Source organism: Gopherus flavomarginatus, chromosome 7 (assembly GCF_025201925.1).
Source record: "Gopherus flavomarginatus isolate rGopFla2 chromosome 7, rGopFla2.mat.asm, whole genome shotgun sequence".
NCBI lineage: Eukaryota > Metazoa > Chordata > Testudines > Testudinidae > Gopherus > Gopherus flavomarginatus.
Window position 1 is genome coordinate 79,203,697 of NC_066623.1, and position 16,464 is coordinate 79,220,160.

General features: G+C 42.0%; 1 protein-coding gene across 1 annotated transcript in view; it reads right to left on the reverse strand.

Moving 5' to 3' along the window:
* The window catches only part of PLPPR4 (phospholipid phosphatase related 4), a 50,027-nt gene that overhangs the window by 10,635 nt on the left and 22,928 nt on the right, over window positions 1-16,464 (reverse strand). The window contains exons 3-4 of the mRNA XM_050960945.1: window positions 8,722-8,851; window positions 5,017-5,212 (exon numbers count right to left, since the gene is read on the reverse strand). Coding sequence (XP_050816902.1) covers window positions 5,017-5,212; window positions 8,722-8,851 — 326 coding nt within the window. The remainder of the gene's footprint in view (window positions 1-5,016; window positions 5,213-8,721; window positions 8,852-16,464) is intronic.

The following is a 16,464-nucleotide window of genomic DNA, read 5'->3' on the forward strand; positions in this document are numbered from 1 at the left end:
GGGCCTTCCTTTTTGACTAAGACCTAATAGTAGGTGTTTGGATGATTGGGCCCAAAGAACTTAGTCCTGAGAGGTGCTGAGCACCAGCAATGACCATGTTGCGGATACGAGGCACCTCTCAGGATCAGAGCCCGAATAGATAAGCTCAAAAATCTCATTTAAAAAAAAAATCTCACAGTAAACAGATTGGGATTTCTTTAATACTTTCTTTAAGTGACTAGTGACTGGAATGATTATTAAGGGAGGACTGCTACACATTATCTACCTTATTTTTTTCTTTTCTGTCAATATAGTTACTTCTGATAGAGGGGAAAAAGTGAATAATTTGTTTGAGGAACATTGTTTAGCCATCTATAGAGCTAGTCAAATAATGGAGTTTTATTATTTGTGAATAATTTATTCATCAGCAATATTACTCTACATCTAGTCAAATAATATTTGTAAATAATTAATTACATTATATATATCTCCATAATCTTAATCAATGAAGTTTTTGGCTCAGATGCACAGCACAGGTCAGGAAGCACTCTGCTTCTCCAAATGTTGGGCCATCTGAATGCCATTCCTGGGGGCTGCTCTAATTTGTGACTGCTGCCAACGTGCTGTTATAGTAACTGGGGGTTGCTGGGGCATGAGAGAGTTGTGGTCACACCCTGTTTTCCCTAGCTGTGCCCCCCATACAGGCAGTCAGGACGGTGATTAGAATAGAAGTTGCTACAGTGTCTCTACACCAACCAAGGATCACCCTAAGCAGAAGAGCTCCTCTGATGCCAGGATCCACGGGCTGAATAGTACAAAGTTGCCTTGCTGTATATGAGAAATGGGGGCCCATAAGTAAGACTGATACTATGGAAACCAGAAAGTTTCCTGAAATGTTGTAGGTGGTCTGGAGGAACAGGGTGAAGGCTTGATTTCTGCAGTGCTCTGACATCCCCCTAAATGTCTTCCTCTGACTGCATGGAGATCCGGCATCCTCTCTGTGCTTTCTTTCTCCTCCTTCCTCCCCATGTTACTGTTGTGAAAAGGAGGGAATAACAATGGAGCTTTCTTGTCTTAGAGAGGCAGGCTTATTGAACCTTCATTTGCTCTGTCTCCTGGTTCCTCAGATTCAGTTCCCAGTAGTTCCTGACATGACAGGGTCATGTATGGCAAAGGAACCTGGAGAAGGCATTTCAGGATAAAGTAATCCAGCCCCTCCACCCAACAGCTAAAGGAGCAGACCAGCAGGACAAAAAAATATTAGAAGATTCCTTGAAGATGTCAAGATTGTGGGGGGACTCCTGATTTTTGGCCTGATTCTGCAACTTGCTGGGGGTCCTCAGCTCCAAGTGATGACAGAGTTGAGTGCTCTCAGCACATTGCAGGATTAGGTCCCAAATAAGGAGCTATAATGAGGATGAAAGTTACAATGTGCAGCTTAGCTTCTATTATTTTGGAGCATTCGCAGCCAGGACCATAACAGCCATAGCTAAATAAAATTGTCACATCAGATATTCTGGCTCTTGACATTTGCCCTTTATGGTGGCATTTCAATCCCTTATTTTCTCTGAAAAGAAGAATAAAAAAGTCACAAGGGCATGAAAGGAAAAAAAAATACAGGGCTAGATTAATTTAAAAAAAAAAAAGTCTGTTGGACAGCTAGAGTTCTCAACCAGAATCCTAGTTAAAGGTCTGTGGAAGATGAACAGAATGACTTTGGACAGCTAGAGTTCTCAACCAGAATCCTAGTTAAGGGTCTGTGGAAGATGAACAGAATGACTTTGAACCTTTACAAAGCACTATAAATAGAAAATATATGTCAATTTGCTGTCATAAATATGCACCCCTTAGAATGTTATAGCAATGCTAAGAAGCCTTTGTCTACAGTATGTCCTGGTGAATTAAAGAATTGGTCCTCCTTTGAGAGGAATTCTGCATTTTACTTTGTCGTCTCTAAATAATTCTATGTACATGAACTCTGTGGGCCAAATTCAGAACTAGTGTGAATGCAACTCCACTGATCTGAACTTTGTGTCTAACAATTCCTCAGTTTTGCCTCTGGCTAAATAGAAATGTATGAATTACTCATTAGTAAGGTCAGAGATCTAGATCTTTGACTCCTTTGTAAATTCTCAGAGCTTTTCACAAGGAATATATGTGAATATTAAGAGTGGCATGGGGAAGAGAGACAAAAATCTTCCCTCCCCAGGACATGGAGCCTCTATAGGCTATGGTAGAAGCCACTCAGCTTCTCCTCCAATTTGGGTGAATGAAACCATATATTTGTGGTCTCCACATCTTTGACAAAGAGTCAGCTGTGCCAATGAACAGAAACAGCGGCCTGAGCACAGCACTGGATCCAGCTCTATGAACTTTGACAATGTTCAGATCTGGATTTTAATTTTATGACTTTGATGTGTAACTGTCATTGTGTTATGATTTATTTTCTGTTTACTGAAACTTTTAGTTTCTTTGCATTCTGTGAAAGTGCAGGCTGTTACAGTGACATACGTACAAAGCTCCTCCAGGGAGACTTTACTTTTGTTCTTTCTTGTTTTATCTTTTAATTTTAAAATGAAAAAAAATTGGCTGAAAATGTATGGCTCTTCTTTGTGTATGGAAAGCATGACATCTAGTATTAATGTGGTAGATACATTCAGGGTTCTGAAAGAAAACTTACTCTGAGAACAAGAAATAAGCTACCACTCAAAGGTATGAAATATAAACATGGGGTATAAAACTAAGGAAGCTATAAGAGGAAAAATAGTTCATATAACATGCAGAGTGTAAGAACACACAATGCAAAGGGGATAAAGAGGATTATGAAACAAAACTGTGAGGGTATAAAACTGATTAAGAAAACTAGAACTAACAAAAGGAGACAGAACTCGCCTATCATATGAATAAAATCATGGAAAGACACTTTGACTATAAACAGGGGAAGAGATTGATGAGGAAAGCCACTGGACCACTAATTGATAAGAGAAAATTTATTTTCTCTATCAGCTGAATAATTACACAAATTCTTCTCTTTACTGTTCACAGGGGAGTCTGGAGGCTAGTTACCACAAATGGAAACAAAGTTTCTGGTGTATTATAAATTGAAAATGAAGGCCATTAGCAATCACCCAAAACAAGACTTGTATAAGTTAAAATCACTAAAGTCAGATTAATCTCCAAGGTTGGAGAGATTACACCATAAAACCTCAAAAGGGATGACTGAAGAGTCTGTTGGACCAATAATAGATATCTGATCACTCACGCATGAGTGGAGAAGGACTTGAAGGAAGCAAAAATAATAATTAAGGAGAAGCCAGAAAATTGTAGGTCATCAAATGCAATCTCAGTGTCAGGAATAACATAGAGATATTAATATGAGATGAGATAACATTTCTGAAGAAATATGAGTTGATTAAAATTGGCCACTGGCTTCATAAACTATTCATCTGATGTGACAAATGTGATTGATGTTTTAGAGGTGATGACATGCAAAGTGAGGGGTGAAGTACTCTTCTGAAATTTCTAAAAGGCATTTGACACGGTGGACTAATAAGTGCAGCAAACACAGAACAGTAGATGCCCTACTTGAAAGGATAAAGAAATTACTTGGAGCTTGATCCTGCAAGGGTGGACCCATATGGAGCCCCACTGAACTCAGTGGGATTTCATGCAGATGCATGGTATTACCTGCTCCAGTCACCTTGCAGAATCAGAGCCTAGGTGAGAGTAAAGGCTCATGGGGAGGAAATAACAGAGTGACGAATTTGTTGGAGCCAGTGCCCAGACCAAGCAGCTCCTCCAGCGTGGCTGTATTACCCCCAGCCCTGCTCACTGGGGTGGGCACCAGGCTCACCGGCAGTTGTCCCTGGTCACACTAGTGTGTGCAAGCAGCTCACACGCTGCTATATTCCTATTCTATAATTTTGTGGGATCTCTTTTAGATAGCTATGTGTAAATTAGGAAACCATAATATAGAACATGCAAAGGAGTGCAACATGAATGATAAATAAGAAAGGAGAGTTAACCTAGTGTGGGAGAGCTAGGAAAAACTGGTGGTGTGTTCAATGGAGGTAAAGAGTTTTAAGAGATGTGACTGCATTTTTCAAGAGCCTAACAAGTATAATTAGGGTAGTATAGATAATTCAAGATAGTTTCTTGAATTAAATGTCAAATAATAAGACTCATGGTGAGGACCAGGTGCATCAGAGCAATAGGATATAGAGCCCCCGATCTCTAGCAGTGACTGTTTTACCATCTGATGACTGCTGGCCTGTCTAAAATACGTTTGCGGTCTCTAAGTTCCCAGTGGTGTCCAGCATACATAAACTACTACAAATAGCGTTAACTTCCATGGTTGTAGGCCATCTCAAAGGAAGTGATCTCCCTGAGTGACCTGGGAGAATGAACTATCCTCTTGTCCCTAGACAGGTCAGGATTGAGGCTCATATTGGTTAGGGAGTGTGGAGAAGTTTGCAATGCTGCAATCTTTTCTTAAATAAGGGACTTCAGTCTCAATGTCTGTCAATGTCCTGACTTTAAACAAGCAGAAAATGCACAAAAAAGTAATAATGAACAAAAATGTAGTGGACTTCATGAACTAAGGTATAAGGAGACCTAAGGTAATGTGGGTATTTAGGCACGATCTTTCCCTACTCAGCATGTAGAACTTATGAAGACCCTATCAAGAGTAACAGTAGAAGCAACCCGTGTTGAAAAATGAATTAGACACTGTGCCTACTTGAAAGAGAAGAAAATTGTTAGTTAATAGTGGATACCACCACACTGTTAGGCACCCGAGTCTGAATACTCTTCAAAGTCTCCCTTAGGCCTTAGATATGTCGACAGTAAACTTAACTAAAGATCAACTTATTCCCTGAGTTTTGTTATAAAAACTGTCAAACCTCACGCAGACTTGATGATAGTTACTGATTAAGTCCGGTGGGTGGGACTGATAATTAAAAATAAGACTGAATACCTACATCCTTTAAAACCAAGTATGTGAGGAAAGATTATTACACAATGAAAGATGGAACTAACCTTCCACCATTGATGATTATGGGATCAGACCCTGAACAAATGTCTTCCACAATATAAGAATTTTCTGAGCAGGATACATTTAGGGATGTGTAGTTAGGTTTGCATACAGTCAGGAAATATGGTGTCTGATACCCTGTTGACAGCTGTATGATGTCAGTAATGAGGGCAGTAGAACAAAGGCCAAAGACATGAACACCTAGAAAGTAAAACAAACCAGCTGGTTAAACTTAGTTAAGATCATTGAATCAAATTCACAGCAACATAAGTAACCACAGCGCCATTGCATTCAGTGGTATTAAGCTTGCTTATGCCAGGGTTTAGGTAGGATTTAAGTGCAGTATTATTTAGTCTGTAAGCTTTTGGGGGCAAGGTCTGTCTTTTTTGTTCCGTGTTTGTACTATGCCTAATAACATCCTAGCCCATTATTGGGGTTCTTAGGCATCTGATAATAATAATGATAATAATTAATAATAAGCCTTTTGTCGGCCCTCTGTGCAGGGGTAAATTTGGCTTATCAGCTGTAATAAATTGTACAATGTTCCAGTATCAGATTGGAAAATATATATGATGTTATGAATATAAGAAATGGAGATTCTGTACTTTGGAAAATGTACTCTACACAGATTTCTTTTTTTCTCTCCCAATTTTTTGTCTTTAACTTTAATAACCAACCATCTTGTTACAAGGATTTTTAATAAATCTATCAAACTGAGGTACCGCATAACTGGAAAATATCAAACCTAGTACCTATATTTAAGAAAGAGGGGAAAAGTGATCTAGGTAACTACAGTCCCATTAGTCTGACCTCAATAGTATGCAAGGTTTTAGAACAAATATTAAAGTAAAGAATAATGAAAGACATTGACATAAACTGAAAATGGGATAAAATGCAACACAGGTTTATCCAAAGTTGGTTGTGTCACACAGACCCGATCTTTCTTTAAGCGAACTGATCTTTCATACTAGGAAAATGTGGTAGATCTAATCTATCTGAACTTCAGTAAAGCATTTGATACAGTTCAATTTGGGAAATTATTATCTTACCTGGATAAAATGGGGATTATTACAAGAATTATGAGGTGTGTAAGGAACTGGCTAAAGGAGACACAACAACTGGTTGTGCTAAAAGAAAAACTATTGGGCTAGAGGAAGGATACCAATGAAATTCCTCAAGGATCTGTCTCTGGACCAATCTTATTTAATATTTTCAATAATTCATTAATCTGTTTATACACTGAACTGGCAGTAGAGGAAATGGAAGTGATGACAGTGCAAGCTTTCTCACACTGCCCCAAGGATGGGCTACTCTCTAGAAATGAGAATATGCATGTTCATTCAATACTTGTTCATTCTCATGAGACGACAGTCTGTGGTGCCAAATAAAGCCAACTGGGATGTGTGGAGTTCTTTTGTTTTTCAGTATGGACATCTGTCTATTAGTAAGGGATCTGAGAGCACCATCCCACAGACCAACAAACACCAGTCCGATGATAATGACTTTTGGGCATTGCAGACCTTGTCTGTGTCCATGCAGTGATTTAACCCTTGAATCACAGTGTCACTCTTTTTCATTACATTACAACAAACTAACATGTTTAAACTGCTCTTCCTGTTAAGAGTTTATCTATTGAAAAATGAAGTCTTCCTCCAAATGTTCTCTTTTTGTTACTGACTAATAACACTAGTATCTTGAATGCCAAATTCCTGAGACTGAATATACATAGTTCAAGTAAATGTGGTTGCTTTACGATGCATTTTTTCCTGCTTTGGATGAGTTTTAGATTTTTTTCCCTGATCAACTTGTACTGTTGAAAGTAGGTTTTTTTTGCATTGGAGAACTGGAAGAAGGCTGAAGATATTGCTTTATCTTGAGATGATTAAATAAGACACATAAAAGAAAGATCAGATTCAGGGAATAAATTAAGGGTGAAATCCACACACCTCCAAAGCTTGGTTTGTATGGAGTTGCAGAGGGACCCCCTTAGGTGGGATAGAGCAGGATATGGAGCAATTTTGCAGCCCTCCTTGGTGGTTATTCTAGCCTTGCCAGAGCCTCCATCCCTGCTGCTCTTATGTGAGGGTTTCTGGCCACTGAATCTGTGCTGTATATGGGTCCAGTAACCTCTTCCTTTTCCCACTCTACGCTTTCCTCCATTCCAGCATATCTGGAGCTGTGGTGAAGCCCTCCTCTGCTCACAAAACATTGCCCTCCTGCGCATCTGCTCTGCCCATGCAGGTTTATGCAGCACAGAAGACTGTGTTTTGAGCCTTTCACCCATAGGTGCACTTCATTCTACATGAAGGGCAAAGAATAACTTGTCAGTTCAAATCTAGTAATTAAAAACAAAAGAAAACACCTAATTGCCATCTCATGAATAGCTTACGTGAAATGAATGTGTCAGCCTTCATCCATTTTCCAGGAGATAAGGGGTAGATTCATAGAGATATTTAGGCATTGAACCTGCAGATATAGGCAACTAAGTTCCATTTGTAAGTGCCATTGCAATTCACAAAACTCCCGCTCAGCTGCCACCTAACACTGTAGGTGCCCAAACTCAGTACCTAAGTGTTTGCAGTTAAAATTTCCTAGGCACCTATGTTTCTGTTTCTGAGTATGCGCACCACTGTCTCACTCTGTATCTAGATGCCTATCTCCACCGCAGAGTGATTCACAAACCAGTGGAAGATAGGTGCTCTTCCACATAACTTGTGTGGAGACACAATCTGGTAAGCATATACAAGGCCACCTACCTCCACACAAAGCAGCCAAGGAAGAGGCTCTCCTTTATAACCTTTAGCCCAGTGGTTGGCGTACTTACCTGAGATATGGAAGCCCACTGGTTCAAGCCTTCCCTCTTCCTGATTAGGAGATGGGATTTGAACAGGCACCTACCACCTCTCAGGAGAGTGCTTTAACCACTGGGCTACAGGTTATTGTGCTGGGACAGTAGGGGAGGTCTCTCATCTCTGCTATTGAAGTTGCTCCACTTTAATAAAATAACTGAATAATTAAATATTATTTGGGCCAGAGAGTTAGAATGATGCTATGGCCTAGTGGTTAGGCCCCTCACCTGAGAGGTAGCATATTTCTGTTTAGATCCATTCTTCTCATCAGGCAGAAGGGGGACTTGAACTGTTGATCCCCTACATTCCACATGAGTACTCTAACCATTGGGCATAAGGGAGGTCTCCTATATCACCTATGTCCTTTTGTGAATCCAGCCTGAGAGACCCACCCCATCCACACATGGAATATCAATTCCACTGATGTTTTCTGATTGGGCTATCAGCTCATCAGCTTTCTATTGTGTTGCTCATGATAGTGATTCTTGTTATACGGGAAAAAGCATTCAAAATAAAACAAAACCCATACATCTTAACAATTAAATGGACTTTGAAAGGAGATAGGGGGTTGGTGGGATAACGATAAGCCAAATTATTGATTTAGCAACACTGATGATAATTCAATGGATGAAAGTGAAAAATGGACAACAGATGTGTTACATTATTGAATGTGCGTTTTTACTTTGCAATACCATTCGACAGCTTCTCTTGCACTTTTTTTTTTGGGCAGGATGAGAGCTGTGCCAATAACTGCCCTTTACTGTCCTAAAAGGCTAATTTAAAGAATAAAAAAACCTGTGTAATTAAAATAAAAAATATGTCACAAAAGGCATTTTTTGGTAACTAACACCCAAAACCCACCAACAAATCTGACAGCTCTTCTAAGGAAAGAGTTGAAGTTGCAGCCTCCCGCATTAATATTGGCCTCGGCTCCAATCCCATTTCTTCTTTTAGACAGGCAACAGTAGAGAATTCCTTCTCCTACCATTATCTGCAATGACAAAGGAGGTATTCATGGCATCGGTAGCAGTTATGCAGCAGTTAGTGACTGGATTTTAAGGGTTGAAATATACTTATAATAGAACAAATAGCATTCACAGAAGTGGACTCACTTTTAAAGAATTTCATCAATATGCAATTTCCCCTAAGTGAGGGCAGGCAAGAGGATGGCATTGACATTAAATATAAATGACATAAGCTCTTTAGGGCAAGGACCATCTTTTCATTGTGTGTGTGCGTACAGTGTCTAGTGCCTGGAACACTGGCCCTGCTTGGGGCCTCTAAGTGGCACGATAATATAAAAACTAATAATTAGAAAATGCTGCATTGTAAATGGTGAAAAACCATAGAACTCCCATAGCATTTCTGGGGTGGATTTAGCACTCAGCCTTTGGCTGCCTGCCTGGCAATCCCTGGCAGCCTAAAATTCCATGACAGCTTGTTCTTCGCTATTGTGTAATGGGCTTGGTTTTTAACCAGATCCACTGCAGAGACTGGGGTTCTGTCCAGATAGCCATGTAAATTAAGAAAGTGAGAGAAATGGCAAGGCTACTGAGGAGTTAGAGTTGCGCTAGGAAGGAGAGAGTAGCAGTGCAGATGAGTGGCTGCTTCACTCCACCCTGGTGGCCTCAGGGCAACCCTGCCTGTATGCAACCCCTCATCTCAGTTTCCCAAATAAAATCCACACTGGGTTTCCAGTCCAATCACAACAGCCTTCCTTAGGGACTGATTTATTAATTAAAGTTCAAAACTAAATACAAAAGTCTTCTTTCCAGCCAGGTACAGCCCAACTCCCCTGGTCTGGGCAGAGTCCTTCCTGTGTTGGCAGGCTACTCCCAGTCCTTCCTAGCTGTACCAATTCCTCTAGTCTCAGGGTCTTCCATGCAGGAGCCTCTCTCACTCACTGCAATCTCACTAGGGCTTGCAGAGTTTATAGGAAAATCCCTGATTCCCCTCATGTGGGGTCATTCTGTAATCAGGGTTGGCTTGCCCAGGGCAAGTCACCCTGTCACAAGGAGGAAAGTGTGATGTTGCTCTATGGAAGCCATGGCCATGATCCTAAATTCCAGACACTCAGATTTATTTGATGTTTCTACTAAAATTCTCAACAGTGAAATAGTTATGTCAGCAATGCTGACTAGAGCTGGGTGAATAAGTGATTTTTTTGATTTGCTGACAATTTTGAAAAATCTTTAAAAAAATCATTTTGGGTCAAAACTTTTGGAGAATTGAAAAGAAAAAAATGTGTTGGGGAATGTCAAATGAAACATTTTGTTCAACCTGAAACTAAATATTTTGTTTCACTTTCAAGGGTATTTTAAACATTTTTATATATTTTTTAATGAAATGGAAAAAAAATTCAAAACAAAAATAATTTCAAATTGAAAACTGAAATATTTCCTTCAGAAAATGTTGAAACAAAATGCTTAGACTCTTTCTTTGTTTTTTTACATAAACAATTTGGCAGAACAGACACATTTCTGCTAAATGTTTTAGTGTCAATGAATCTGCATTTTTCACCAAAAACTTTTGGTGGAAAAATTTTGTCCGGCTCTTATGTTGGTATGTATATTGTTGTTAGACTTCAGAGTTAAGACTGCACTGATGTGAATGGGCAGCTGAGACCTCAGAACAGATTGATTGTTTATCTGCAGATTCGATAAAACAGCACTGTGTAAGGTGTGATTCAAAAGATTTGCAATTCAGCTGAATGCTAGAAACTTAAAACATAAAATAAAATTAAGACTTAAACTATGCAGGACCTGATGGAACCATCAAACAAGTGCTGACGCATTGCACTATCTCAGCAAAAACCCCTGTGTATGCGGGAGAGGAATTAAATAGGACAGCAGTTTCTGGACAATCAACCCCCTGCTGACCACACATTTGGTCTTAATTGAGTTTCTTTTTTTCCCCTAGAGCAAAATAAATGCGGTGATAATTGCGTCAGTATATGGGAAAGTCAATGGTAGAGGAGATGTAGAGAATTTTATTAGCTAAGAGTTAATTTCACAGGGTCTATAACATTATTATCCATCTCAGTATCGCCATTATAATGCTAAGTCTTTGTCCAGGAGCAAGCAATGGGATTTTAAATTAAAAATTTTACAGAATCTTAAATAGCTTTTGGCAAGCATCAGGGGATATTTGGCATGGGGAAAAAATCTGGAAAGATAGACCATCTTATGTTATAGAAGGGAAACCAGGGAAACAAAGCGGACAACATGGGGTAGTAGATTCAGCTGATCATGCTGCTGTCTTTCTTGAGAACTGGATTAATCATGTTAGAGATTAGGGCTGGCAAATTCAGCAGATTGTGAATTTGCTCTCCTTCTTAGGCAATCTACAGGACAAAAGCTTGGCCCCAGGCAAAGCCAAAAGTTGTGCCATTTTACTAAATATTTCTAGGACTTTTTATTTTATTTTATTTTACCTAACTGGACTGAGAAGGGAACAATATAAGGCTGCTCTCTATTCTTTCTGCTTTGGTACTGTCAATCAAACTTGCAAACTATCTGATAAACTATATGATCTAACATTCTGTTACTCTGTGACAAAGCAGATTGCTCACTTTGTGCAACCTAACAGTCTTTAGCTGTCTAACATACATTGACAAGCTAAATCAACCACACCATATGAATTTTGTATGCTTTATAGTGCTTTTATTTTCCTTATAAGAGGAACAAATATTAGAGGTCAGATTCAAAGCCCATTGAAGTGAATGGGGGTCAGGTTGTCACTCCAGCAAATGCTGGAGATGCAGGACCCATTCTGAGAGTTTAATAGATATGTTTCAGAGTGGTCTTGTCATTGGGAGTTACTGGAAAAAAATCGTGTGTGTGTGTGTGTGTGTGTGTGTGTGTGTGTGTATGTGTGTGTGTGTGTGTGTGTACACACAGCTGCAGTCTGTGGCGGTGACTCCACGCAGGGCAACAAGCCCAGTCCAGGATTCAACATGACTCCTGGGAGCAGGCAGGGTGCCCTACACCTGTGAGCCCCATTGACACCGGAAACATTGCAGGCAGCAAGGGATCTAAGGTCCCCTCTGGTGCTGCCCATGCCCTGAGATCCACCAAGTACAGTCATTTTAGGAGGAACCTCAGGGCTGCAAATAAGTCCAGTTAAAAACTGCTACTGTTTTATGGAACTGACAGTGAGCAAAAACGAATGTAGTTTAAATGGAATGACACAGATTCTCCTAAAATAATAGTTTGGGAAAATAAGTTACCGGATGATACTGTGGTAAAGGGTATGGCTACACTTACAGTTGTACAGCGCTGGGAGTTACAGCTGTCTTCATACAGCTGTGTAGGGAAAGCGCTGCAGTGTGGCGACATTTGCAGCATTTGCAGCGCTGTTGGGAGTGGTGCATTGTGGGCAGCTATCCCAGTGTTCAAGTGGCTGCAACGTGCTTTTCAAAACAGGGGGGTGGGGTGGAGTGTGACAGGGAGCGTGGGGGAGACAGAGAGAGTGGATTTTTGGAGCTGAGGCCATGTCTACATCTAAAATTTTGCAGCGCTGGTTGTTAAAGCTGTATTAGTACAGCTGTATAGGGCCAGCGCTGCAGAGTGGCCACACTTACAGCAACCAGCGCTGCAAGTGGTGTTAGATGTGGCCACACTGCAGCGCTGTTGGGCGGCTTCAAGGGAGGTTCGGGGAACGCGAGAGCAAACCGCGGCGAAGCTGGTCTCCTTTCCCGGTTTGCTCTCTCGTTCCCCGAACCCCCGAACAAGCAGGTCTCCTTCCCTGCGGTTTGCTGGGTGGTTCGGGGAACGCGAGAGCAAACCCGGGAAAGGAGACCAGCTTCGCCGCGGTTTGCTCTCGCGTTCCCCGAACCCCGAGCAAGCAGGTCTCCTTCCCTGCGGTTTGCAGGGTGGTTCCGGGAAACGCGAGAGCAAACCGCGGCGAAGCTGGTCTCCTTTCCCGGTTTGCTCTCGCGTTCCCGGAACCACCCAGCAAACCTCAGGGAAGGAGACCTGCTTGCTCGGGGTTCGGGGAACGCGAGAGCAAACCGCGGCGAAGCTGGTCTCCTTTCCCGGTTTGCTCTCGCGTTCCTGGAACCACCCAGCAAACCGCAGGGAAGGAGACCTGCTTGCTCGGGGTTCGGGGAACGCGAGAGCAAACCGCGGCGAAGCTGGTCTCCTTTCCCGGTTTGCTCTCGCGTTCCCGGAACCACCCAGCAAACCTCAGGGAAGGAGACCTGCTTGCTCGGGGTTCGGGGAACGCGAGAGCAAACCGGGGAAGGAGACCAGCTTGATTACCAGAGGCTTCCTCAGGTATGCTGGGATACCTGCTTATTCCACGGAGGTCAAGAAAAGCGCTGGTAAGTGTCTATATTTTATTACCAGCGCTGGATCACCAGCGCTGGATCCTCTACACCCGAGACAAAACGGGAGTACGGCCAGCGCTGCAAACAGGGAGTTGCAGCGCTGGTGGTGCCCTGCAGATGTGTACACCTCCTAAGTTGCAGCGCTGTAACTCCCTCACCAGCGCTGCAACTTTCTGATGTAGACAAGCCCTGACACTGTTCTCAGCTCCCTGCCTTGCAAGTTCTAAGGACTGGAAGACACACAGCACCTACCTTGAATCATTTTAAAAGTTTTGACCCCTTCCCCCACCCCTCTCTTATTCACTAAATGCAAATTATGCACTCCTAAATAGCCTGCAGACCACATAAGCAGCTGCTCAACACGGACTTCCCCCTCCCCCTCTGCCGTGTGAGCGTGCCTTTTCTCTCTTCAAGCAAACAGCTGTGAACATTCCAAAGCAATTCCCCTGCCTGCCTCCGCTCGCTCAGCAAACAGGAGCTGTGTTTGTTTTTTAAATAAGCAGTTCAGGGGAGCTCGGAGTTCAGCCATTCTTCCGGTTTGTTGTGAGCAGGCATTCTGAGATACCTCCTAATACCCTGGAGGCCAATAACAGCGCTTTTGGTGGCCACACTTGATGAGCAGCGCTGCATCACCAGCGCTGCAATTGTTACACCCCAAGCAGACCAGGTGTACAGCCAGCGCTGCAGCCAGGGAGTTGCAGTGCTGGATGTGCCTTGCAGGTGTGGACAGTCACTAAGTTGCAGCACTGTAAACCCACCACCAGCGCTGCAACTCTCCAGTGTAGCCAAGCCCAAAGACTATTTACTCTAAAGCAGTGGTTCTCAAACTAGGGACACCACTTGTTCAGGGAAAGCCAATGGGGGCTGGAGGAAGCTGCGGGGGCCGAGGGACGTGCCTGCCGCCCTTCCTGTAGCCAGGGCTGGCTCCAGGCATCAGCAGACGAAGCACGTGCCTGGGGTGGCATGTGCTAAGGGGCAGCATTCCATCTATTCTTGGGGCAGCACAGTCCAAGTGGCTTTTATATATTTAATTTATTTATTGCTTCAGCAGGCTGAGCGGCTTTTTTTCTTTGCTTTGGCAGTTTGGGCAGTTTTTTTTTTTTTTTGCTTGGTGCAGCAAAAATGGTAGAGCTGGCCCTGTGTGCAGCCCCCATTGGCTAGTGGGAGATGCGATTGGCTGAACCTGCGGATGCAGCAAGTAAACAAACCAGCCCGGCCCGCCAGGGGCTTTCCCTGAACAAGCGGCGGCCCTAGTTTGAGAACCACTGCGCTAAAGGAAATAGAGTAAAACATACTCTAAACATGGGATAAAGCAAGTGAATATCTCACCAGATAACATAGACAAACTGATTCCTGTTCTTACTGTTTTTACCTTCCTAGGCCTCTGGGTAGGGATTGAGGTTGGGGTTTCAGAAGGGATTTGTTTTCCTCTCCCTTTTCCTTTTTGTTAGCCATGATCTTTAAAAATTATTAAATATTGTATCATCATGATTTTGTATATGAGGGGTTTTTTACATGATATTGAGTTCCTGTTGCTCCCATAATATAGTAAATTATGTACAGACATCTTAGGCTTCTGGAAATTGTATGTTACTTTATTGGAATTCCTGGTATGGTTCTCGGTGCTTCGCTTTATATATTGCATCTTTTGTATGAATTATGATTCCTCAGAAAATTAATGAAAATGTAAATACAAAATACTTAACTGTGCAACCTGAATTTTGCATAAGTATATTCTTTGTGCATCTGACTTCCTAGGATCTTTATTTAAAGGAAAGAATCAAAAAATGAAGAAACGTAAGTCCCTAGTTCCATAATTCACAGGCACCAATGAGTAACAGCCAACTGGTGAGTACCATTGCCATTAGTTTCTGTTATTAATGCAAGCTAAGTACGCATTTTGGTACAAGGAAATGTACTGGTGTATGTCCTTATCAGTATGCATGAATTAAGGCATTCTGAGAGCTTGCTGATAATTAATTAAACTTTGAAGCTTCTGGACTTATTTTCTTCAAATTTGGCTCAGTATTTAAGTCTCAAAAAGATTTTAAAAAATACTCAGACAATTATAGACAAGCCAAGTTTGGAGAAAATGGCTTCAGGAGTTTCAACATTATGAACGTTTAAAGTCAGCAAGATAGTTTTAAAAAACGCACAATGAACTAGCTGTGATGCATGTACAATGCACCTTTCTTTTATTCCGTAATCCTACTTGATTTACACATCTATTTGACTTGAGGCATGAGTAGTATCACTGACTCACTGGGACTACTCACGTGCATAAAATAATCTCACGTGTAAATCTTTGCAAGACCAGGGCTTAAGTATGCACTTGTTGATGACAACATTTTCTACTGCAAAGTATCATGCAATTTTAAAATAATCATAACTGGCAAATCAAAACCATCTTTTTTTAAAGCAAGAAAATGCACTAGTCATCAGTGAGGATTATTTTCAAAGTAGATTTTAATTTTCAGCCTTTTTTGCATTTCGCCCTGTCTAAAACAGCATTGTGATTAGAATTGTTTAAAATGGGAACGTGTTTTTTTTTGTTTTTGTTTTTTGCATTCTCACTGAACTGAAGCCTAGTCCAAGGGATTTTGCTCAGACTTAGGTTTTGTCTACAAAAACACATAGTTCGCAGCAAGCTCTGGTGTAAATCTAAGTGTCCATGTGGACCCAGCTGCTATGCAGCAAAAATTTTCTAGTGCAGTGTAGATTTCACCCCAGGTTCTTGTGATCTAAGTGTTGTACAAATGAGCTCTTAGAAAACATATTTTTCAGGCATATATAAAGTATTGAAAAATTCCATCCAACGGGTGGCTGAGTAAATTATGAGCATATAAAATCAAGGGTTTAAAATAGGAACTGTTTTGCAATCGTAGAGCATTCCAGTTGACTGGTACATAGAATCACAGAAATGTGGGACTGGAAGGGATGTCACTAGATCATCTAGCTCAATCCATAGCCCCAGGGCCGGCTCTAGGTTTTTTGCTGCCTCAAGCAAAAACATTTTTGGCTGCCCTCCACAGCCCCACCCCAGCGCTCAGCTCTCCCCCCACCGACACCCCCTGCTACCCTAACCCTGGGCTCTCCCCCCCACCCCACCTGCACCCCCTGCCGCCTCAGCTCTGGGCTCCCCTCCACCAGTGCTGACTGCGCCCGCACCCCCCTCACCTCCAGCTGGTCCGGCACTGGCAGGGTCAGGGTAAGCAGTGAGGCTCCTGGGCCGTGCCTCAGCCCAGGGTCCCTGCAGCCGGGGCTCCTGCCTCCAG